This window comes from Felis catus, chromosome F2 (genome assembly GCF_018350175.1).
Source record: "Felis catus isolate Fca126 chromosome F2, F.catus_Fca126_mat1.0, whole genome shotgun sequence".
NCBI classification, from domain to species: Eukaryota; Metazoa; Chordata; class Mammalia; order Carnivora; family Felidae; genus Felis; species Felis catus.
The window spans coordinates 5556227-5582827 of NC_058385.1; the positions used below are offsets into that span (position 1 = coordinate 5556227).

General features: G+C 42.3%; 2 protein-coding genes across 7 annotated transcripts in view; one reads left to right on the forward strand and one right to left on the reverse strand.

The window, feature by feature from the left end:
- Positions 1 to 24564, reverse strand: part of RB1CC1 (RB1 inducible coiled-coil 1) — a 92729-nt gene extending 68165 nt beyond the window's left edge. For 5 of the 6 annotated variants that reach the window (XM_023248505.2, XM_023248504.2, XM_045050084.1 and 2 more), the window contains exons 1-2: positions 24430 to 24564; positions 272 to 386 (exon numbers count right to left, since the gene is read on the reverse strand). The gene's annotated coding sequence lies outside the window, so the exon portion shown is untranslated. Of the gene's footprint in view, positions 1 to 271; positions 387 to 23886; positions 24019 to 24429 lie in introns of those variants that run through there. The other variant, XM_045050083.1, reaches the window with a different exon arrangement.
- LOC109495967 (translation initiation factor IF-2-like) lies at positions 639 to 26376 on the forward strand. The gene is made up of 5 exons (XM_023248730.2): positions 639 to 680; positions 783 to 923; positions 6350 to 6778; positions 23874 to 25337; positions 25629 to 26376. The coding sequence occupies exons 1-4, from the start codon at positions 639 to 641 to the stop codon at positions 24966 to 24968; spliced, it is 1707 nt and encodes a 568-aa protein (XP_023104498.2). The 3' UTR covers positions 24969 to 25337; positions 25629 to 26376.
- The last annotated feature ends 225 nt before the right edge of the window (positions 26377 to 26601 follow it).

Genomic DNA, 26601 nt, shown 5'->3' on the forward strand with positions numbered 1-26601 from the left:
TAAAAAATAAACTTCCTCATTTATAAGAAGGGACAGATTTCAAGATCTAGCATTTGATTTTAACAATTAGAGTAAAATTCCACCTAATTAATGAAATGATGAAAGATAATCAAGTCCTAGATGCTAGAATATATCTTTCTTTATGCTCTTTTGGAGGAAAATCATCAGGGAAGAAGGAAAAAACGAAGACAGCCTTAAAATAATGTTTGTAAAATATTATTTTACATGCGCTAGATAAAAAAAAGTTATGAATTTAGGAACGGTGACTTACCGTCAGGCACTATGAAAAGGACTACCACTTTTCTTAAAAAGCAGATTAAAACTGGCTTATGTTTGCTTTGCTTGATATTGGCAACTGAATGGCATTACTGGTTAAACTCAGTGAACTGGAAAAGAAGAATTTCTGGATTATCACAGAGAAATAATTCAGTATATGACAACATATGGTTATTGTTCTCTTCCTTTAAAAATTCCCTCCTGAAACTCAGTCTGTCTGTCTTCCTACCTGCACATTCACTGAAACCACAAGAGTGTAATTTTGACCCATAGCCCTCCATTAAAAGACCTAAAACACAAGTCTCTAAAGAACTCTCCCAAACTGTCAAATTCTACAGCCATTTCTTAGTTCTTAAAATATAATGGTAAAAAAGAGCCCAGCTGTGGAGTCTGACCGCCTCGGGGTGTGATTTTGGCCCCATTACTCGTATAGGATCTTGGGCAACTTTTTTAAGCGGTCTGGATTTATTGTTTTATAAAATGAATAAAAGTGGGACCTGTGGCAGGCAGCCTCTAAAATCGCCCCTCCGCCCCCAGGTATCCACACCCCGGTGACACCCCCGGGAATCCACACCCTGGTGACACCCCACTTCTACGAGGCGTGGGCAGGGCCCATGGTCTGTGTCCAGCCGATGAAATACGGCAAGGTTAACGAGATGTCACACGACTGCTGTTCGAGATTGTAACTTGCCCGGTGCCAGCTGACTCCCTCCCTTGCCAGCTCCGATAAGCGATGAGCTGCCACGGAGGGGCCCGTGTGGCAAGAAACTGAAGTCAGCCTCGGGAAGAGGCTGAGGCTCTGGGTCTGACGGGCTGCGAGGAGCTGACCCTGACAACCACCACCGAGCCTGGAAGCGGGATCCCTCGCTGGCTGAGCCTCAGACGAGACCCCGGCCCCGGCAGACGCGTTCACTGCGATCTTCTGACAGACCTCCATACACAGGACCCGGCTGACTTATGCCCGGAAAGTGTGGACTGAAACGTTTCTTATACTCAGCAAAAGACAATAAACACAGCACCCCACATCACAGGGATATTATGAGAATTAAGGGAGAAAAAGTACATATTAGCACAGCACTCGGCGGGGAGTAAGAATTCAATAAACAACCCTAGTACTCCTGCTTGGGCTCCTTCTCCTCTGCCAACTCTCCAGGGTTTGGGTGGGACCTCACCCCCCCGCCCCCCGCCCAAATCCAAGAGTACACTTTATCTTACAGGTTAAACGAAGTTCTCTTGTTTTCTGAAGGATTCGGTAGCTAAAAGTACGGTGACTAAAATGGAAGGAATATCGGTACCAGAGATGATTCATTAATTCATTAATTCATCTACACAGAACAAACACTTATTGAGTTTATGTATTCTGAACAAAACAGACAAGATCTTTCCCCTGGCGGTGATCACAATCTTGAAGGAGAAAAAGAAATTAAACGCAAAGAAAGCAAACATAAGTTGCAATAAATGCAACGAAAGAGGAGCGTGGGTACCAAGAAGGACCTACTTTGGATGTGGATAATCAAAGCAGAGCTCTATGTAGGTTACATTTAAACGGGGTCATGGGGATGAGATTAAGAAGGTGGAGTGAAACAGTACAAGAAGACACAACATTTGTGAGCCTAAATATAAAATCTTTGTCATAATCACTACAGTATTCGAAGTTTTTACTGTTGTTTCCTTTTAAATATTGTTTACCTTTTTTGTTTTGGTATAACTTCACACTCAGTGAAAAGTTACAGACATAGTACAAGAAACTCCCTTGCACCCTTTACCCAGTGTTACCAACTCGGTACATTGTGCTCCATTTGCTTTATCATTTGGGCCACTTAATGCTCCATGCCTGCCCCCCTCCCTCCCTCCCCCACCTCTCTCTATAGATACACGTATATTTATACAAATAAACATAGACACATAAATACATACGCACAAGACGTATTTTTCTGAACTATCTAAGAGTAACCTGCAGAGTGGCTCATTCTTCATAGATATTTCAGGATGCATACATCCTAACAGCAAGAATTTTCTCATACATGACCAGAGTTCATTCATCAAATCATGAAATTTAACATAGTTGCCATATTCTTATCTAATCCACAGTCCATACTCAAATTATTGCTCCAATGATACCAGTCTTCCCCCTCAATCTAGGATCCAATTCGGGATAATATACTGTATTTAATCGTTAAATCTATTTAATCTCCTTCAATCTGGAATACTTCATCGATCTTTTTCTTTTCATGATCTAGGTATAATACTGCCCATAGTTCATCAGAGGCTTTAGAAATTACTGTAAAGATGTCCTAGTGCCATTCTCCTATTCCATCATCCTTACAGTAAATAAGGGAAACTCTGATAAATGCAGCAGCTACTATGTGCCTTTGAAGGAACACCAATCTCTTCACCTGGTGCTCACCCTGGAAGCTCAACCTAAAAAGCACAATCGTTAACAATGCTTACAAAAACAGCTACACAAAGCGTATGTGAGAATCAGTCTATATGCATAATTCATGAATAACGTAAGACGATTTCAAGGATTTCAAGGAGAGTTTTGATTGCTGTGGCCCCAGACCTAGGCTATGCTTTTGCTCCACTGTACAGGCAGACTGGATAGCACTACTTGTCTCTTGTCATTTAGCTCATTTCTAACAGTCCTAAGTGATGGCAATGACAATCATTTGAGAAGCACCTCCTGACCTACCTGATGGAACACCCAATGTCTTCCTCCATTACCTATTATTTAAAGCCCTTGAACTGGCGACTTTGACGAGAGGCCTCCTTCTGAGGCTTCACTCTCTAAATCCTCATTTATTGCCAACTACCACCCAGGATGTAGGCTAGAAAGCATAAAAGAAAAATCTAAGTAGTAAAATGAATCATAACTGCTCCATGGTCTTACCACCCCAGTGTTCTTTGAATCGATGTCAGCCTACTGGCAATCCCACAATGTGTATGGAACCACAAAAGACCCCAAATAGCCAAAGCAATCCTGAAAAAAAGAACAAAACCGGAGGTATCACAATCCCAGATTTCAAGATACGCTACAAAGCTATAGTAACCTAAACAGTATGGTCCTGGCACAAAAAGAGACACACAGATCAACAGAACCGAACAGAGAGCTCAGAAATAAACCCACAATTATATGATCAATTAATCTTCAACAAAGGAGGCAAGAATATGCAGTGGGAAAGACAGTCTCTTCAACAAACGGTGTTGGGGAAACTGGACAGCTACATGCAAAACAATGAAACTTGGACCACTTTCTTCACACCATACGCAAAAATAAACTCAAACTGGATTAAGACCTAAATGTGAGACCTGAAACCTTAAAAATCCTAGAAGAGAGCACAGGCACCCATTTGTCTGACATCAACTATAGCAACTTATTTCTAGGTATGTCTCCTGAGGCAAGGGAAACAAAAGCAAAAATAAACTATTGGGACTACATCAAAATAAACAGTGTCTGCACGGCAACAGAAATAGTCAAGAAAACTAAGACAAGCTACTGAACAGGGGAAGATATTTGTGAATGACATGTGTGACAAGTGGTAAATATCAAAATACATAAAGAACTTCTATAACTCAACACCAAAAAACCCCAAATGATCCAATTAAAAAAATAAAAAAAAAAAGGCATGAACAGGTATTTCTCCGGACCTACAAGATGGCCAACAGATACATGAAAAGATGCTCCACATCACTCATCATCAGGGAAACACAAATCAAAACCGCAATGAGATATTACCTCATACCTGTCAGAATGGCTAAAATCAACAACACAAGAAACAACAAGTGCTGGCGAGGATGTGGAGAAAAAGGAATCCTCCTGCAGTTGGTGGGAATGCAAAGTAGCACAGCCACTGTGGAAAACAGCATGGTGGCTCCTCAAAAAAGTAAAAATAGAACTACCATATGATCCAGTAATTCCTCTACTGGGTATTTACCCAAAGAATATAAAAAGACTAATTGGAAAAGATATGTGCACCCCGATGTTTACTGCAGCATTATTTACAATAGCCAAGTTATAAAAGCAGCCTGAGTGCCCACTCATAGATGAATGGATAAAGATGATGTACACACACACACACACACACACACACACACAGTCACAAAAAAGAGTGAAATCCTGCCATTTGCAACAACACAGATAGATCTAGGCAACAACACAGATAGCTCTAGAGGGTATCTTTATAAGTGAAATAAGTCATTCAGAGAAAGACAAATACCATATGATCTCGCTCATATATAGAATGTAAGAAACAAAACAAGTGAACAAGGAAAAAAATAAACAAACAAAAAAACAGACTTTTTATGAGAAGAAACTGATGGTTGCCAGAGGGGAAGAGGGCGGAGGGATGGGTGAAATAAACAGGTAAAGGATTAAGAGTTCCCTTATGATGAGCACTGAGTAATGTGTAGAATTGCTGAATTACTACATGATACACCTGAAACTAATAAAACACTCTGTGTCAAGTAAACTAAAATTGAAATTAAAAAGAAAACAAAACCAGAAACATAAAATAAAAAAGGGAACAGCAAAACAAAACAACCCAGGCTAATAGCTTCCATGACCACAAAATCTTCTTTATTCATTTCATACGTCCTAAGTACACGGCACATAAAATAATCATCACTAACACTTACTGAGTGGTTCGTTATATGCCAGCCATTATGCTCAGTAATTTTATATGCAACGTTTCCCTTAGTTTTCGTAACAGAAGATATCCGTATTATTACTGTTTTCTTTTGAAGGTGAGGAAACAGATTCAGAGATTACTCGACTTGCCTAAAGGTAGAAACTTAATAAATATGAGATCCAAGAGTCTGAACCCACCTCAGTTTACAACATTAATTCAATAAAAATTTCACCTGAGAATATAGTATACCCGAGGCATTTTCTTCGCTTCAGATGTTAAAAAGCAAACAATACGATAAAATTGCCTACTCTCATGAAGCCTACATCCTACTGGGCAACATGAAAATTTTATATCTACACAAACTCCATCTACTTTCAAAAAGAATAGCTACAAAAATGCAATTATTTATATTTAAAAACAATTCCAAAACATATGCTTGCACTCTTCTATGTTTTATTCTTTAATGATACGGATATTGTTGACTTAGCAATAACTACCACTGATTGGAAACATGAACTGAAGACCTATACCAGCTACATATCCTCACAATTTCTACCGTGAGAAGGGTTGGTGTTATCCCCATCAACTCAATAACAAAACTGTGGATTCTAAAAAAAAGTTCACTTATCTCTCAAAGTCACGTAACAAAAACAACCAGAGTTCAAATCGATGGCCGGATCAAGAAGGAAAGGAGAACATGAACGTGCTGCTAAAACATCTAGGAAGCACATCCCATGACTTGCTATTTTATTGTTCCTTTACAAATCCCAATACTCACCCCCCCTCACACACTCAACAATTCTATCACTTTCTACAACCAGTTTTAAGTCTTCATTTTCCTAAGGGTGCCTGGGTGGCTCAGGAGGTTATGCGTCCGACTTCGGCTCAGGTCATGATCTCAGTCAGTGGGTCTGAGGCCCACGTCGGGCTCTGTGCGGACAGCTCAGAGCCAGGAGCCTGCTTCGGATTCTGTGTCTCCCTCTCTCTCTGCCTCTCCCCTCCTCACGTTCTCTCTCTCTCAAAAATAAATAAACATTGGGGCGCCTGGGTGGCTCAGTCGGTTAAGCGGCCGACTTCGGCTCAGGTCATGTTCTCTCGGTCCGTGAGTTCGAGCCCCGCGTCGGGCTCTGTGCTGACAGCCTGGAACCTGTTTCAGATTCTGCGTCTCCCTCTCTCTCTGCGCCTCCCCTATTCGCGCTCTTTCTCTGTCTCAAAATAAATAAACGTTAAAAAAAAAAAAATTTTTTTTTTTAAATAAATAAACATTAAAAAAAAGTCTTCATTTTCCTAAATATGATAGAAAAAAATTCTAAAATTAAGTAAGGGGGGTGGGATGGCAGAACACTTCAAAATTTAACACGGTAACGTTTTCAAATGAAAAGTCACCATCCAAGAACTGGTGTGCACCCAGGTTATGGGAGAACAAGATTCCCTTGGGTACACAGATAACACGGTTCCCTGCACGCCGCAAAGACTGGAAATTCTTCCATACTGTGGGTCATCTTTGCACGGTGAGCCTCTCCGAAAACTTCACAGATAAAGGGACATACACAGAAGAACTTGTCCATGGTAGCCAAGAAGAACACGGGCGAGTGAAAATGCTGCCAGTGGCCTCCTTTGCTCTGCAGCCCACACAGGCTGCGGGGGCACCGTTCCAAGGGACAGGTGGAGTCGCAAAGACCCACCTCCACTCCCAGTGCTGTGTTCGCTACTCAGGGTACACACTGGGGCCACCGCCATGTCAGGGACTCTGCAGCTTCCGCTGGCGGCAAGGAGTGAAACCAGTCCAGGAATGGGAGCCCCAGGTCACCTGGCCTCCTGCCGCACCTTCAGGAAGAAGGGCACCTCAGGATCTGGGAGCCTCTGGACAGAGAGTAAAACTTACTGACTGGCCTCTACCCCCAGCCTGCCAGGCCCCTATCCCTCAGGTGGCCCCCGTGTGTCCAGAAAAAAAAGCTTCAACCGATGGCAACTGAACACAAAGTGTGCCCAGCACCCTGGATGGCCCATTCTGGACACACGGGACAGGGCAAGGCAGGAGTTTTTTCTCTCGTGATGTAAACACCTACTTAATAGCCTTGATCTTGCCTCTTAACCAGCAAGGCCTAAATACTTATCTGATCCTTGATAGAAAAAGTTTGGCGGCTTCTGCTCTAAGCCTTGAGCAACTGCGGCCAGCTCAGCAGAGCTTGCACGCCCCGGCTTATCACCAGGCCCCAAACAGCCAAGAGCTGAAGCCTCGCGGGAGACACGCTGGGTGCAACGGTAACACCGCGTGGAAACGACAGCAGCAGGAGCAAACGGGAAGCCCTCCAGGAGACAGGCCCCATTTCCTGGCTTTCTTTCTAACAGATGACAGGACTCTGGGCAGGTCACAGGAATCATTCATCTTCTGACTTTGGGGAAGCGTGAAGTCCCAAAAAAAGGATGAATCTTTCCGTGACCTGCTTCACCGTTTGAGTATCAAAGGACGTGATCTTTCTCCTCAAAACTGGCACGTGGGACAGTGTTACAACGAGTGCTTAAGGGTTAATGGCTTTGTTTTTTTTTTTTAAAGGAGTTCCTATTAATTAGTAAGAAAATCGCAAAAATCCACAATAAATAGTGCAAGAGAAAGTTATTGAAACAGTTAACCAGTGAGGAAAATACATGAAACCTCTTCAGTAATCAAAGAAATACAAATCTCAAAAAGAGATCTTCACCCACCAAACAAACAAGAGTTCCAGCCTAAGATCCCTAGATTTTTCATCTAAGGGAAGAAATACAATACAAAAAGAAAGGACTTTAGAAACGTTCGGCCCAAAAATGTCTCTTTGCACAAAACACACACTGCACAGCCCCCTGAAACAGAGGCAGTGACAACCCTAGAGCACTAAGTGCCCACACTGTCTTGTGTAATAAAGAATCAATCTTGTCCACAGAGAGGTCTGGCCTTGAACCTTGGCTACAAGGAGGGGAACTGCAGGTCTCTGGAATGTCCTGCTTGACAGGAGTGTCTCTGTCCGCGGGTTTTAGAACAGCCTAACGACGGGATTTATGACAGGGGTGGGAGGACACACCATCGGCTCCCGTCTCCAGAAAAAAATGGAGACCAAAGGACATTAGCTGGACCTCCAGGAAGAGCCAGAGAGTGAAGTCAGCCGCCTTGTAAAGGTGATAGGGCCCCAATAAAAACTCTGGACACCAAAGGCCCAGGTAAGCTTTCGGGGTGAGCGTTACTCTAGGTAGTGTCACCCCCTCTGGCTAAGAGAAAGGAATGCTGTCCCCGACCATGGGGGAGGGCAACCAGAGCTCCGCTCTCTTCCACACGCTGCTCTATGTACATCTTCCCTTGCCTGCTTTTCATTTTAATTTGTATCCTTTCACTACATGAAACCATAAATAGTATAGCATTTTCCCCAAAGTCCGTGATCCACTCTAGGGAATTCTCGAGCCAGAAGGTGGTTGTGGGGACCCCGAATTTGTAGTCAGCTGACCTGAAGTGAGGGCGGGCCTGGACACCACCCAACAGGTGGCCAGTATCCAAAGTGAGAGCAGTCTTGTGGAGGTGGACCTTCTAACTCTAGAGTCGACTAGAATCATCGTACGCCCATGTTGTGGTTTCTAAAAGGAACCTTTGGCGAAGTGACTGATTCCAAAGGTCTAAAGTAGAAAATGTACTAACACCTAAGCCTAGAACACAGACATGTTCATACAGCAAAGAAGCTATCAAACAGTAATAAGAAAGACCATGTCAAAAGGGCAAAGAAATCAGCCTGAAGGGGCTTCCATGACTAAGATGGGGCAGTTTGTACATCAAAAGAATAAACACTTAGCATAAAGCCCATAAATGTTCACGTTCACAATGATACAAAAAAGGAAGGACAAATCCTCAGTGACTTACAGTAGCAACTCATTCTGAAACTAAAAACGGAAAGGATTTAAGCATTTATCCTCTCTTTCCTACATAAATTATACTTCAGGGTAACCAATGATAAAGAAACACTTTTTATAGAAAAGCTATTACTACAGACAGAGTATGGAAAATAACAATTTGACAATGATGGATCTAGACATCAAGAGACGCTAAAATAAGGAGAAGAAACCTGGCAGATAAACTAAGCCGACAAACACGAACACACCCATCACTTGTCACACCGCTAGACTCGTGTCTCTAGGTGTTTCAACCGGAAGTATACCTAGAAAATATTCTCACCCACCTCCCCCGAAAAACACAAACCCAAATTTATTAGACTCTACCTCTACCTACGGTTACCAATTTACAGGTAACATGGGGTACAGAGAGAAAAGAAAAATACTGTAAGAAAAACAATCAGCTAAATTCGGAGAAATAAACATTCTACAGAACAATGAGCTAGATTAACAAATGGCTTCAAAAAGAGAGGATGAATTCTACTTATTAAAAGAGACGTAAAAGGCACAATAATCAAATGTAACGTGTGGATGTGTTTGGATTCTGAATCAAACTATTATAAAAAAAACATTTTTGAAGTGTAGAAATCTAAAGATGGATTAGGTATAGATTACATTGAAGAATTCCCATTCCTTTGCAGGATGATAATGGCATTTCAGTTATGAAATAACGAATTCTGAAAACTTAATACGTAAAATAGTATTTGAGATGTTTTAAAACAGTCTAGCAAAAACCAAGTCAGGAGGCGGGAGAGAGAGGGAAAAGTCAGTTGGGCAGAAGGACAGATAAGATCAGCAAAATGCCAGTAACTATGAAAGCAAATGAGATGGGACAGTTCAGAAATTCCCTATAATATTCTCTCTATGTAGAACAAACAGATGGTTACCAGAGGGGAAGAGGTGGGGGGATGGGTGAAATAGGTGATGGGGATGAAGGAGTGCACCTGTGATGACGAGCGCCCGGTGACGGATGGACGTGTTGGATCACTATATTGCACACTAAGACTGTACGGTAGCCAACTGGAATTAAAATAAAAACTTAACAAACATATATTCTCGCTACTTTTGTATATGTTTGCAGATTTCCATAAGACGGTACAAAAAATACCACAAGCATTTTGACAATCATATTCAACGTTCACATTATAGGTGGGGATCTACTATAATTACGACCTTGCTGGAAAAGCAATTCGTGTTCATGGAGTAGGTAGGTAAGTTTTATAAACACACATTTCTCGTCACCTAGTAATTGTATCGTAAAAACCATCTTACAGAAATAATCTGAAGTATAGTTGAAGTATATACAAAACACTTCATTACTTGTGAATACTTTTAAAAATACTTGCCTACTCAACTATTCACATGGTAAAATAGGATATACAGTAATATTTAACAAGGTTACGATGTTGAACGAATACAGTACACGCAACAGAATTACAATGAGCAAAAAGAATAAAGGAAAAATGATGACAGAGAAAATACACCAAAACAGTAAAAATAAGTACCTCTGTATTGGAATTAGTAAAAATCTAGTTAAACAATTAGCTGCTGCCAGAATACCTCACCTTCCCGGTTATCATGTGACCTAAAGTCAGGGAAAAATAATGGACTTTTCTGTAGGAAGAGTTTAACACACCTGATTTAAATTCTTATTCTGTCATTTACAAGCTGAGCGAGTTAAGTAACGTACACGCCCTAAGATTCAGTTTTCTCATCTCAAAAGGACAGAAAACATTTTCCTTGCTGGGCTATTGTGGGCATACCTGTTCTTCAAAATTAAGAAGACTAAAATTGTAAGAGAAGGGGAAATGGCGGGGAGAGGGGAGGGCCTGTATGGCCCGTAACTGAAACAAGACTGGCCATGAGATAACTACAGACGCAAAATGATGGACGCAAAATGACGTTTACGTGCGGCTCAATACTCTACTGCCTTTTTGTGTTAATTTCGGTAATAAGTAAATATAAACATACAAGAATAAAATTTACAGAGCAGTTCAGATGTTCCTCATCCCTACAAAAGAAGAAAAATGATACAGCTAAAAGTGTGGCTCAATAATCTGTTTTTTCTGTATTTTGGTTGGATGGCTTCATTTTTGCTTTTTTGAGCAATGCTAGGACTTATTCACTAAAGCAAGCACATCCTATAAAAGGCTGCTGTAAAGAACCTTGTCTGCTCTGAAACCTAACCCCTAACAGTGCCTAACAAAGGGCTACATGCATGTGAGAAACTCTGTGTCCTACACTTCCCACCATCCATGCTGGACAAAAATTTAACTTCCCCCCACATCTATTGGTCATATTTTCTCATGTTGATAGTGAGTTGTTGAAACACTTTCTAAAAGCAGCTTTTCACTGTGATAAAACAGAGCTGAGAAATTTTCTTTCCCTTAATTTCTCAACGAGACTTGTCAACTTGTTAAATAAGTCTGGACCCAGCATATCAAATCTCAGCAGATCATATTTGCAGCTAGTGCATGACCATGAGGATACGCGAATCGTGTATACATGTATGGACTTTGTGAACAATAATTTCAGTCAATGAAAATCACAACTTCCTATAAGTAAGCATGTATATACAGAAATATAAAAATCAAACTTCTGTTTTATACCAACATCTAATCAATATACAATATAAAAGATATGCAGAGCTTTCTTACTCTCAGCCTTAATTCTTCAGCAAAAATCACCACAGACATGAAAAATAAAATTTACTTTTGAGTTAACAGTTTCCCTGGACCTAACATTGCAATGAGAAAAAATCTGACCTTGATGATACCCAAGGTGCCCACCTATGCAAGAGTCTGTAAGATACAGTTTATGTACAGGGTTGAAACTATCTATTTAGAGAAACAGACAAAATTGAATCTCTCTCTCTTTTTTTTTTATGTTTGAGAGAGAGAGCACGTGTCCATGCGAGTGCAGGGGAGGAGCAAAGGGGGGCGGGGGGGGGGGAGGGGGAGGAGAGAGAATCTCAAGCAGGCTCTGCACTGTCAGCACAGAGCCTGACACAGAACTCGATCCCACAAACCACAGACCGTGGCCTGAGCCGAAACCAAGAGTCTGACGCTTAACCGACTGAGCCACCCAGGGGCCCCCTGTCACCACACAGCTGGATTTCCATCTGTTAATGTGTAAAATGGGAATGTTAACAATACCTGTCTCGTAAAGCTTTGTGGAAAACAAGTAAAATTATCTACGCAATGAGCTTAATATTTAGCACAATGCCAAGTGCACATTACATACTCCAAAGTGTTACCTAGGAACAGGAAGTCACTCTTGAAACACAACCGAGAGTACTCAAGGGCATCTATTGAGTGAATAAGCTCTTGTGAGGAAAAGTACCCTTAGCATACCCCTTGCAGGAAGTACCCAACAAAACAGAGATCAAACAGTTAACTGAGAAAGACCTCAACCAACTAGCTTTTGGTCGTTTCCTCAGAGCCAAGGTATCCCAAGGCTCTTTAATTAAAAACCAAACACAATATAATAATAATCAACCCTACCTTAAACAGAACTTCCTCTACTGAAGTGTCGCTCCTACTGACCTCTTTGGGTTCACAAGATAATTAAGATGCCATCTGTGTGACCAGACGGCTTGGTCTGTGTACTTCCTTCTTCCCCTTATTCCCATCCAGTGCTTCCTCCTACGTGCCCGAGCTCCGACAATAACCTAACTGAGCTCCTTCTATAGAACGGTAGATTTCATCTCAAATCCATCCCGGAGGACACAACCAACTAAATAATCTTAGGTCTTAGTTTAATGTCACTTTACTTCTCCCCAACTAAAAATGCTTCCTAACATCTACTCAACTCTCTACACTCCTTGCAGTAAACAACCCAAGACTGCCTTTCTGTGCCTCATGACATGAAGCTCCACACCACGGAAACCCATCTCCTGATGAGAGATGAATAAGCCTTGGTCCTTCATGTCATCTCACTGCATCCATTTTGTAACCATGAAGTCACAAACATCCTGTGTCACAAATTCTCCACGAATCTACTGGCTGCCAACAATCTTCCTTAGGCACTTAAAACCCACACTTGAAATTTTTTTAACGTTTATTTATTTTTGAGAGGCAGGGAGAGAGAGAGAAAGTGCGAGGAGGGGAGGGGCGACGGGGGTGGGGTGGGGGGTGGGACACAGAATCCAAAGCAGGCTCCAGGCTCTGAGCTGTCAGCACAGAGCCCGATATGGGGCTCGAACCCACAAACCACGAGATCATGACCTGAGCCGAAGTCGCACACTCAACCGACTGAGCCACCCAGGCGCCCCAGACCCACACTTGAAATTTTAACTAATCAAATAATAGTGTTGGTATCCAGAACATAAATAAACATCTTGCTCTACATTTTTCCCCACGTGCCAAATGTCTTACATTCCCAAAACCGTATTGTAAATGGCTAGAAAAAAGTTGGCCATGCCTTAAATCGCTCTTCAAGATAACACACTCAGGGGCACCTGGGTGGCTCAGTCGGTTAAGCGGCCGACTTCGGCTCAGGTCATGATATCGCGGTCTGAGAGTTCGAGCCCCGCGTCGGGCTCTGTGTTGACAGCTCAGAGCCTGGAGCCTGCTTCGGACTCTGTGTCTCCCGCTCTCTCTGCCCCTCCCCCACTCGTGCTCTGTGGCTCTCGAAAATAAATAAATGTTTAAAAATAAAAAATTTTAAAAAAACCACACACTCACTACCTAAACTACTAGACACTGGACAGTCAGTAAATGAGGCCAAGGCTCTGGAGAAGGACTAGAGCAAGAACCAAAACCGTGAAATCAGAAATACAAAATGGCTCAAAGAGAATCCACTCGAGTATTGTATTTATAAGAGTGTCTAATGTACATATTCTTATTTTCTTGCAATCAAAATAAGATATCCAAAGCTGAATTTGCTCCTTGGTACGTAATTGTTAACACATTCAGCAAAAAGGGGCATTAGTAATCAAGCACATCTTTGGTCATCTTGAAAATGAACAGAATTCATCCTAAAACAATACTGGAACAGAAGTTAAAAAGATCTGGGTTGTATACTAGGTTCACATTTTTCCTTCTGTGACCTTAAGAACCTTCACCAGATCTGTTTCCTCACCTAAAAACTGAAAAGGGTATACTGGCTAATTCCTCCATGTTTTTATAAAATGCCAGATAGTCAAATGTACATTAAACTCGTTTCTAACTTACTCAGTGAGCCAGTCTCTAAAGATTAAAAAAAAGAAGCATCAGCTCTCCTTTCAAGGAGCTGAGTTACATAAAGTGAACGTGACAGTGCAATGCAATATGTAATGTTACAGAGAGGCAGGCAAAAGTTCTAGAAAAGAATGAGATAGGCGAAGTCCACATAAAGGTGATGCCATTCCAAAAAATACCCAAAAAAGGTATGTGAAATTGACCTATGATTTAGCCTCCTTGACCACATCTACTAAAATGTTAAAGAGGATAAGCTTAGCACCTCACTAACTTCCTTGAAGAAATCAATCATTAAGAACAGCTAACGCTGGGGCGGCCTGGACGGCTCAGTCGTAACTGACTCTTGATTTCGGCTCAGGTCATGATCTCATGGGTTCATGAGCTCAAGCCCTGCATCAGGCTCTGTGCTGACAGAGAGGAGCCTGCTTGGGATTCTCTCTCTCCCTCTCTCTCTGCCCCTCCCTTGCTCATTCTCTAAATAAAAAACAAACACTTAAAATAAAAAAGAGCTAACCCTTTTATCAACTTACAAAGTTGGGATTGCTCATAAGCACATTTTCCCTTAACTCATATAAAATCTACCAAATTTCTAAGTGGATTACATCTAAACGATCCAGAACTAAACTCTTACAAGCAATGGTAAAGTGCCAGTATATAAGTCAACTGTCGCTGAAACAGTTAGAATTTTACTTTAGGAGCGGGCACCTGAGGGGCTCAGTTGGTTAAGCATCTGACTCCTGACTTAGGTTCCGGTCACGATGTCACAATTTGTGGGTTCGAGCCCCATGTCAGGCTCTGCACTGACAGTGAGGAGCCTGCTTGGGATTCTCTCTCTCCCTCTCTTTGCCCCTCCCCTGTGTACGCTCACGTGCACGTCGTGCTCTCTCTCTCAAAATAAACTTTAAAAAAAGGAAATTAACTTTATATGACATAAAATTTAAGCCCAGTACATAACACAGTACTACTTTTCACCAAATAGTCAAGATTTTCTAAAATTTGGCACAATGCTCGTTTTCTGTATACACTTAATTTTTATAAAATGAAGTCATACTTTGTATGACAAAAGCTAACCCAAAGCAATTTTAAACTAAAAGCAACAGGTTAGTAACTCAGTAATTGACACAAGATTTTCTTAAAGTTATTATGTGGTCTTTTCCCTAAACAACGTCTTTAGTTTCTGTCCATTGAGAAAATAACTACTAAGTGCCTATTATATATACTTACATACATACACATATATATATTGGGGGGGGCGGGGGGAGAGAGAGACCCTGAAGGAAAGAGCATTTATCAAAACATGTCAAACATACTCTAACAGTAATTAAAACCAGGAGCCTGGCCCATTAATAGATAACCTATGGAACGGAACAGATTCAAATGCATCTTCATATACACACACAGAGATAAACATTATAATTTCAAATTGGGGGAAAGGAAACATTGTGTAAGCAACAGTACTATGACAAACGGCTATCCACACATACTGAAAAATAAAGTCTATCTGAAATGCCACCAGTTTTTACCCTTCAGGTTACTTCTAATGACTAAAATGAAGAGTGTTGACTCTTGTTATCTTGTAACAAGCACACTGGCAGTTTTGACAAGAATGAAAATGGGTACAACTTATAAGATTTAATCTGGCAATACGAAAATATAAATTATGTATTAAGATGTACAAACCAGCAATTCTACCGCTGGAAATATATTGAAAGCAAAAAGACAAGTGTACAAAGGTATATATCCAATGAAATCTTTATTTTTAACAATGAAAATTCAGAAAACTATCAATCATGATTGATCAAATAAATTACGGTGCAGCTATATTATGTGACATCATTTAGATATTTAAAAACGTTAGCTCTATACATATTGATTACTGATATATTTATTATCCAGTAAGAAAAGTTAGTTACAGTACACATCATGTGGTTCAGTAGGCAGATTTTATTTTTATCGTATTAACTAATGCTGACGGAGTATGTGTATACACAAACATTGAAAAAGTGTGGCCTATAGCAACTTTTTTTCTAGATATGTCTCCTGAGGCAAAGAAAACCAAACCAAAAATAAACTATTGGGGCTATATCAAAATAAAAAGCTTCCGCACGGTGAAGGTAACAACCAACAGAACTAAAAGGCAACCTACGGAATAGAAGATATTTGCAAATGACATATCTGATAAAGGGTTAATATCCAAAATACATAAAGAACTATAAAATTCAACACCAATTAAAAAGTGGGCAGAAGACATGAACAGACATTTCTCCAAAGACATATAGATGGCCAAGAGACTCGTGAAAAGATACTCATCACCACTTACCATCAGGGAAATGCAAATCAAGACTACAATGAGATACTACCTCCCACCTGTCAGAATGGCTAAACTCAAGAACAACAAATGTGGACAAGCATGTGGGGAAAAAGGAGCACTCTTGCACTGTCGGTAGGGATGCAAACTGGTGTGGCCACAATGGAAAACAGCATAGTGGTTCCTCAAAAAGTTAAAAATAGAACTATCCTATGATTCAGCAATTGCACTACTGGGTATTTATCCCCAAAATATAAAAACACAAGGGACACAAGCATCCCTATGTTTACAGCAGCATTATTTACAATAGGCAAATTATGGAAACAGCATAAGTAAATGTCCAATGATGAATGGATAAAGACGATGTGGTACACACACACACACACACACACACACACACACACACACACAAGAATATTATTCAGCCATGAAAAAGAATGAAATCCTGCCATTTGCAATGACATGGATGGAGCTAGAGAGTACAATGCTGAGAAAATAAGTCAGAGAAAGACAAATACTGTATGATTTCAATGTGGAATTTAAGAAACAAAACAAATGAGCAAAGGGGAAAAAAGAAGCAAACCAAGAAACCGACTCAACTTTAGAGAATAAACTGATGGTTACCAGAGGGGAGAGAGTTGGGGGGGGCCCAAATGGGGATTAAGGGGTGCACTTGCGGTAATGAACACTGGATGATACATGAAGTGTTGAATCACTACAGTGGACCCCTAAAACTAATAACACTGTATGCTAACTGAAATTAAAATAAAAACTTAAAAAAAAAAACCTCTGGAACAACTTAACATCGATCTTTTTACAATGGCTATTTCTGGATGCGGGCCTTTCACTTTCTTTGGTGTCCTTAAAAATCACATTTATAACCAGGCATAAAAATACTTCCATTTTGAAAAAGAAAAAAAGACAACATTTTATGCACCACAAAGAAATAAAAAACTTGAGTATGCTGCACTAGAAGAGCTGGTCCAACTGAAAGAGCAAGTCAATGACCCCCATCTGCTGTCCCCATTCTAGCCCCCAATTTGCCATCCCAGTGTAGATTTGCCTCTCCACTCCACAATCTTCCCTACGTGGTCATTCATATTTAGTTCTCCAACTGCTATCTTTACGTCCATGTAAGAGGGAGAATAGAACTGTGAAAAGAACATGAGATTTGGAACCAGAAAAGCTATTTTTAAAAGTTTTTTAATGTTTTTATTATTTATTTTTGAGAGAGATAGACAGAGTACAAGTGCGACAGGAGCAGAGAGACAGAGGGAGACAGAGAATCCAAAGCAGGCTCCAGGCTCTGAGCTGACAGCACAGAGCCCGATGCGGGGCTTGAACCCACAAACCGCGAGATCACGAACCTGAGCCGAAGTCGGACACTTAACCGACTGAGCCACCCAGGTGGCCCTCAGAAGCCTATGTTTAAGTCTTATTCCCTCGATCGACTGTGTGTGACCCTGACTAACCTCATCAAACAAACTGGTTTTTTTCGAGTTTCTAGTGTTAAGTAAGCTCTACCCCCAATATGAGGCTCGAACTCATAACGCGAAGATCAAGAGTTACATGCTCCACCAACTGGGCCAGCCAGGCACCCCCAAAGTTAAATTAGTTTGATTACAAAAAAACTCCCTATCTCACAGGGTTGTTGTGAAAATGTAAAGAATCTACACATAAACGGAAGAGTTATGCAAACTGGAGTGCAATACAAATATCATCAGTTACCGTTTAACCCAGACCTCTGCCTCGGGGCACAGGACTAACCCTCAGCTGATGCTAAATATCAGCCGTTAGCAATCATATTGTTTGCTGCAAACCCGACATACCCACATTTCAATTCAGTGCTTTTCCTTTACAACTATTTACTCCCTAACTTCTTTAGTCAAAAAAACCCTTATCTTTCCCCTGCTGCTCAGAACTTCAGTTATTTCTATCTAAATCCTATCCGTTTTTCCTTCAGAATCCAACCCTTCATTTTCCAAGGACACACCCCTTATTTTAGAGCCTAGAAACTCTTCCCACTGCCTTCCCACCCCAAGCCTCCCTGAGCACTCCCACCAGTCACACCACTGCCATCAGGCTGCATGCCTCCTGTACCTTCAAGTACCTTCCCTAGAACCTCACAGCTGCCTACAGCAGGTCACAGATCAATGGCATACCTCGCTCTGTAGCTTGTTTCTTTGCAGCTCTCTCTCCTGTGACCACAGTACAGTACCCCCAGTATGGTTTCACTGAATTTCATTATCTGTCTGCCCCTTTAAGGGTGTGAATTTGCCACCTCTGGCTTAAAGCTAGATTAATATTAAACTGTCAGACTTTGAAGCCAGATTTACCTCTATGTGAATCCCATCTCTCGCAATGAGGCTCAGATAATCCATATGATCAGTTTACCATCCGTGGGCTGAAATGATACCTTCTACAGAGTGTATCTCAGACTCCATTACAGTGCAAAAACGGTGGCGATTATAACTCCAGTATTCACAGACGTCATAATTAAGCCCTAGTTTACCTTTCTAGAAATATCTCTAACTACTCCTCGACAAGAAACTTCTATTCTCTCACTTTATATAACCCTGCCAGATAAAACTCCCCCAATTTCTGCTCATCTGAATTTTACGCATCCAAGTATGGTCCCAAAACACGGTTCTATTAGCACTTCTGGGACGTATTCCCTAATCACAGGTGGTCCACAAGAACTCTTTTCCCTCTGAATTTACAGACCTACGTAAGGTAGTAGAATTATACTGGAAAAAAAAAAATCTCATATCACAAAAGGACATTTGTTCTTCCTGGATCCTTCTGGGATACAGTCAGCTATAAATGAGAGGACTTAAAGGGGTGATATATTTTTCTTTTTTTTTTGCTTTGAGATATAGTTCTTTTTCTTAAAAAATGCTTCCATTCAATTCACTCCCAGATACACAGGAGTTACAACTAGACTCTCAAGTCCAGAAGAAAGAAAAAAAAAAAAAAAAAAGCATCTCCAATACCCGTGAAAACCACCACCTATCCAATTTATCGATTGGAGATTAATTTACAATTTCCTCTTTTGAGAGAGTACCGATAATGATTAGGTCAGTCATTACAGTTTATTGTCAACTTTTCAAAATTTAGGATTAGCTTCCTTATGGGGAAAACAAAGGGGGGAAAAAACCCTCAATTTCTGACATCCCAAACTGAACACATTCAATCATTATTCACACTGCATTTGTTGAACACTCAACATAAGCCAAGACTGTGCCAGGTGCTGGGATTACAAGTACCCACAAACTGCTTTCAGGTCTGGTAGAATTCACAAAATTTGGATGAACTATACACACTGGCCCAAAAGTTTCATAGAGAAAGAACAAGAATCGGAAATAATTTTGTCGGATTTGTAATTCTGCAGGTTGCAATTTGACCTCAAGGAGGGATCACGAGGCGCTGCATCAGTGAAAATAACGTTCGCCACAAACGGAATGTCTGGGTTACCCAGGGACTGGAAGCTGGACTTCAAACCCTCCAAATCAGATTATTTCCATCTGAGCCTACCCTTCTCTGCCAAGAGGAAAAGAAAAAGAGAAAAAGGAGAGTAGGTCAGCCATTTTCCTCACGTTCCCCCCAAAAGAACCTTTTCCATAAAAGTTCAAGGCCTCCTAAATGAATGCCTTATCTACAAGTAAATACGCAACTTCAAATTGAGACAGCTCCTACAGAATGAAGACAACAGGACTACTTTTAATAGTCTGGCATATTCCTTCAGATTTTTCTCCTATGTGTTGAGAAAAAAATGTATGTGTGTAAACACGGACAATTTTGTTTCATAAGAATGAGAGAACACCACGCGTAATGCTATACAACTTATTTGAGCTGAATGATATATGTGGGAATCTTTCCCTCAATACACATAAATGTATTCAACATGTTGCTCTCCTGCCACTCATAAAAAATTATGTAAAATGCATGATTTACTGATAATCTGAATTTGAAAACCTTATTAGTCTTAGAAAAGTCCCTATAGAAAGTATCATTAGTTTTGTCATTTTGAATTAGCCTTATTCACAAAAAGTAAATTCATTTTGTATTATTGTGTTTGAACACGTTTTCTTATACATACTATGTCATTTGACAGCTTCTGCTTAACAGGAATTCAAAAAAACTGTTAAAATGAATTTAAGTCAAGTTTACTAGAAAATAGCCGTCTTGCCTCCAAATCATACCAAGAACGGAAGCCACATCCGTTGCTTCTGCATTAGTGTCACCAGCTGAGCTACGACATCCAGGGCTGCGCCTGGTCTAATTTTTGAGGGATGGCAGTACCAAGTGGGGGACCCTCCCTGTAAATGTGAATTCAGGTTTTCTAAACTTTAATATTCGCAGAATTGTGTCTATAGCAAAAGTGTTATAATTCTATGCTTCGTTTTAGAATACTTAGTTTGAAAATGCAATCAAAATTATATACAGTAAATACTGAATTAGCTTTGTTCTAGGAAGCCTATGTAAAAACACAGCAATCTCAAGAAAAGGATGTGCACATCTGGAATTTGCAAAATAGCACCTAAAAAAACAATAGATATATTAGCAGTACGGTACTGATTCGAGTAACATTTCAACAGATAGTCTGGATAGTTACTGATCAATTATTACGTGTAGAGTATGAAGGAAAAAATGATGTGTTTAGTCCCGAACCAGTAACAACGACAACAACAAAATGGAAATGAGTCATAATTATTTTCATCCTTTAACACGATTACAAGCTAATAAAATACGAGAATTCAAAAGAGGGCAAAGTCATGGGGGGTGATTGGGAGGGTGGGGTGTCCTCCATAATCCTGAGGGTACTCACTAAACAGCTGTGGAAGACGAAACTGACCAATGAAAGAAAGGGTGCATGAAAGTACTCAAGTACTCTACTTGGAAAAAGCAATTTAAAAGGACCTCATCTTTATTGAGGGATGGAAAGAAATGCCATCCTCTCAGGAGACAGACAACAGAGGTCCACTTACAGGCAAATTAGGTTTATTAGGGCCACAATAATAAGCAAACCAGAAGCGTGGTAATTAAAATTCACATACTTTTATCAACAACAGTAAGTACATCTTTAATGCAGCACCCTACAATCTGTTTCTCTAGCATTATATCTATTCCAGCATCTTAAAGCAGGCTGCATTTGCAACTTATCTTCTTTAACATTTCTCAAAGTTCACCATTTCCTATAATCTTATACACAAAGCTTACACATAAAGTTCTTCTAATTCATTGTTCATGTTACAGGAGCTAAAACTGTGTTGCAGGGGTTTAACATTTCCTGGAAACATACGTGAATTTAGGTACAAGTTGCCTTGTACTAGCCTTGCTGAGTTTACTGGAACAAACCTCCGTACCTTTGCACATGCAAGATTACGGCACTTTACAGCTTCCTTACTGTTACCTAAAAAACCTGAGTATCTACAGAGCCCTCTCTACCATCATTCTCCTAGTCATGAGTCACCCTCCCCTCATTCCTATCAGTCCACCCTCAGTAACCTTTTCACTTTTTCTTTGTATGCCAAATATCTCACTCACGGCCTTTGCATTTACTATTCCTTCTGCCAAGAATGCTCTTGCCTCAGATCAGATAGTCACACAGCTAGCTTCCTTGCTTCTCCTGGGTCTTTATTTCAAAGTTAACAATCAGTGAGGACTTCCTTGGCCACTTTATCCAAAGTTTCAACCCCTCAATCCTGACACTCCTCTCCTCCTGTTTGTTTTCCTTCCCAGCATGCGTCTCTTACTCCATATTTTTCTTGAATGAGTACAAGGATTTGGTTTGGTTTGTTCACTGCCAAGTCCCCAGTACTTTTACACCAGTGTGCCTGGCACACAGTAGGTACATGATCAGACCCAAGCCAAAATTTGTTGAGGTGGATAGGACATCTTTTTAAAGAAAAGGGAAGTGACTTATCCATGTCAGATCATGATTCTAAAAATATTGCTACACTCCATAAAAACCCAAATCTCCTTCAGTACTTTTCTTTCAAATTTCCAATAATGCTACAATATTGCAATCAGTTTTATACATGACTCCAATTTTCTATTATAAGGCAAGAACAATTTCTTACACATTCCTGTATTCCTTGTAATTACTGGTCCAATGGTCTACCTGTAGTAAGTAAATAACTGCATGAATGAATGGGTGTAGAAAGGCACTGCTAGAGTTTCCCTTCAGTTTCTTGAGCCACTATTATCTGTACTACAAAAGAAAAGGCTTAATTGGGGTTAGAGAACAGTATTATCCAAATAAGAACATTTTACTAGATACCCCTTTTAAAAAAACACTTATAAGTTACACACATCTGCAAAGGACAGCATATAGCAGGTGCTCAAACATTTGCTGAAAGGCATGAAAATTTAAAGACAGTCTCAAAATCAGAAGCCAAAGAAAAGCTCCTCTTAATCTTACATGATAAAAACTTAGGTTCAGAAGTGTGGCTTTTCAAAAACAAAGGTCTTGTGTCCTCTGCCCTTTAGGACCTTATGAATCTGACTTGCTAAAAGTCAATGTGTCATGCATTCTGAATTTGTACGTGTTAGCAAGGGCCAGAAAAATTTTCTGAGACAAGAGTACTGTTCCACTGCCTTCCCTGTCATCCAACACCATCAGAACTAGGCCAATTATTAATCCTAAATTTGACTATCATGAAACATTCAAAATAGACTAAAGAAAATTATGCACCAAAAGTGGCCTGAGTCCATATCTAATGTCCATCAACAGACATTTATCAACATAAACACCAACATAAAGCATCTCTTTCATAAAACTCTAGATTTTAAACACAATGTAAACACTAAAATTAAAAAAAAAAAAGACAGGAATGTTATTGAGAAAATGTGTTCATTAAGGCCACACTCTGCTACAAAACACTAAATACAGAAAAAGCAAAAACATCTTCCCACCCCTAACAATTGTCTGTTTACAAAGCAAAAAACCCCCCAAATAAAATCCTCAAGGTACTTTTGCTTCCCATAGTAATATCATCTCGGAATGGTAAAGACCCAATTCGTATCAAATATCGAAATACAATTCTGTGACTCTTCATTAAGCGGATTTGTTGATGTAAATTAAGAATCGTCTCCTCCTAAGTTGCTTACCTTCTGACCCATCGGACAGATCAACAAGCAGCATCAGCACCCAAAAACCTAGAAACTATACAATAAAATAACAGGCATATTTTCATAGGGCCCAAATCATCGCTCTACGTACAGTGAACTCGAGGCAAACATTGTTATCTAGCTTAATGACTTGTAGTAACAAGACTCTATCAACAGTGAGCACATTAGTCTTCCTTGACATCCAGGCACACAGCACTTCGTGGTATGACCGCACTTTAAAGAGTTCCTGATGGAAAAGACTAGATTACGAAACCATAAACAATAAACATAGTACATCCACCAGGCGGTGGAAGAAACTATTCATTCCCCCCCCCCCCCAGAAGCTGCCATTTCTCCTGTTGTTCTCCAGCTTCGACTAAGGAAGTTGTGAAATCCGCAAACACACCCCATCCCAAATCTATCGGTGGGGCGGGCGGAGGCTGAGTCATTCCTAAGAGTAACTTTATACCGATCTCGCACTCCGGGGTCGGGACAAAGGTATCGCTGCGTTCCTCCCGCTGTGTGCTGCGTTCGGCCTCGGCCCAATTCCTCTCCCCGGGTTCTCAAGTCACAGACAGCCTTAGGGCCAAGTCCAGCCGTGACCACAAGCGAGGATGCTTCCCGGCGGGGTCGGCGTCCCTCGCCCTCCGCCACTCCCGAAAACTCGGCCCGCGGCCGGCCGGGGACGCGTTCACAGGGAGGGACCCCGGCGGCCCCGGCCGAGGAAGCCGCACGCAGGCCCGCACCGGGCGAGTCGGCCCCACACCTCCCGCAGCCCAGCGGGGCTTCGACTCAGACCGCGTGTCTCCACCGGGGCTGTCGCGCCGGGGAGGGAGCCGCAGGGCAACACCTGCCGCGGCCGGATGCGCCGGGCCCGCGGGCGCACACACCTGCGCGCGGGCGGCGCTCGACCCGGCGGGGACCCCGGCGTCCCCGGCCCACTGTGTCCGGGCTCGCCGCGCGGCCGCGGTGCCAGATGGGGGAAGGGGACCCGGGCGGCGACAGCACTTACCTGGCAGCACCTCCTCCTCCACCGGCGGCAGCAGCAGAGCCGGCAGCCCCTGGCACCATCTTCCGCCGCCGCCTCGTCCGCGGCGGCGGCTACCAACCGCCCATCGGGCACCGCCAACCGACACAACCGCCGGCGTCCCAGGTGCCGGTCGCGGCCCCGAGCTCCGGGCGGGAGGGAGGGGTCGGGGCGGAGAGGGGACGCTGTCAGGCCCCTCGGCTCTGGGTCAGGGGCCGGGGGGCAGGGGGCCGCGGCCGGTCAGAGCCGAGGGGCCGGGGCGATACGGAGACCCCCCCAAGGCAGCGCCGAGGGCTCTGCAGGGCCGCGGACACCGCCGCGGTTGGGTTTGTTATTGTCGACTCCGTCCCTTCCTCCGCGGAGCACGCCGGGAAACGGTGGGCGGGGGGTGGGGCGCGCCGGGCGGCCGGGGCGGCGCAGAGAGGCGCGCGCAGGTCCGGAAGTCGGCAGGCCGCCGGGAAAAGGGGGGCGGCTCCGCCCTCAGTCGCGGTCGGCCGGCCTGCGACTTTGCTGTCCTCTTCTGACCCGGGGACACAGCTGGGGCGCCCTTTGGCGGTGCGAGCCGCGGTCCGGCCGCGGACTGCCCCAAGGTGATTTTGACCTTTCTCGCCACCGCGAGTTGGCCTGAGGCGGACCCCGCCGAATTTTGGATTAGCCCCAGGTCAAACAGCTTATCTCTTTCCACCTGTCGCCGAGGAGCGGGGCCCACGGAGGTTGTGTGCCCTCGTCGCCCGTCCGCATACCGGGCAAGATCTGTAAGAGGATGACGTACCTGGCTGTGGCCCGGCCAGGCTAGATTGCCACCACCGCACCCCCACCGCCGGGACTTGAAACAGCTGATAAGTGGCTCGGGTAACTTCGAGTGTGGGGCGGCACGATTTTTCTCGGACCGGGTAAGCCAAAGAAAATGTCCAAGAGACCAGAAGGGGTTAAGGCTTGGTCGACTGGGGTGAAGGTGTAAGCGGCACGACCCCCAGTTTTCAGCTTTGTAAACGGAGTTGGTTCTCAGGGGGGTTAGCGTGAGTTCCCGAGGGGACACGATTTCCGGGGGATCCTGAGTGTGTGCGGAAGATCGGCCACAAGCAAGGGCTCGAAACTACAAGGCTTTGGGTGTTAAAATGTGGTGAGCAGAAGTTACTCGTAGAATGATTATGTAACACTCTTTAAATTCCTGTTCTATCGAGGCATGTCTGGTACAAGTGAAAGCTGAGAGGTGCTGTCGCTGTCGGAGCGCCCTTGAGCTGGGTTTACGTAAAAATGAGCATTACCACCGTTTTCAGGAGCACCGAAACGGAGCAAATACTGTTAGGAAGCAGAGTTTGCAACCCTTCGTTTATCACGGTGGAAACTGATTTGAAACAAAACAAAACATTGGACTGGACGACTGGCAAGCATGAGGGATTTTTAGTTTCCATCACACTTACCCGGTATCTGAAAGTTTTATTTGAGAAGAGCTTTTCTTGTTTTCTTCCTTTTTTTTTTTTTTTAACCACTTTGTGTTATTGCTGTACATTCCCGAGAGAATCTTGTCTGGCAAATTATTTTATTTGTTTCGTTTTTATTTTTTTTTTTTAAGCCGGATTTTTTTTTATACACCCAGCAAGATAGAGCTGAGAAGTGAAAATTAAGAGGTTAAATTGTTCTTAGGCCCCGGGAGGAGGTACGAACTGGCAGGACCGAAGAAAGACGGTGATTTTATTAGTCACCGCATAGTAACGGGCACACAGAAACTAGGTGGTGAGGAAGATTTGGCCAAAAATTGGTTAAGCAAAACACATTAGGCCTCTAAAGAATACACCGGTGCTTGAACTTCTCTTAGCTGTCACTGACACTCGTCACTCCAAATACCACACACTACAGCCCGGAATGTGAAAACACCACTGAACTATGCCAGTGATAATCTCTTAAATAATAAAGTGTTTTTAAATGTTATTTGTCTGACTTCTTTCTTTGGAAAGCAAACAATTCAGTCCTCATCTTCTCCTAGTCCTAGTTTGGAAGAAAGGACCAGAAGTGATTGGTTTATACCTTAAAGGTTTTACATCCGCTCCAGAATATAAAGGTTAAACGTTTCTATGCGTTCAGTGGTGTTTCTTAGGGATACATAATATTAGCCTTGTTATGTATATGCAGGCATCTGGAGTAAATACTCTTACA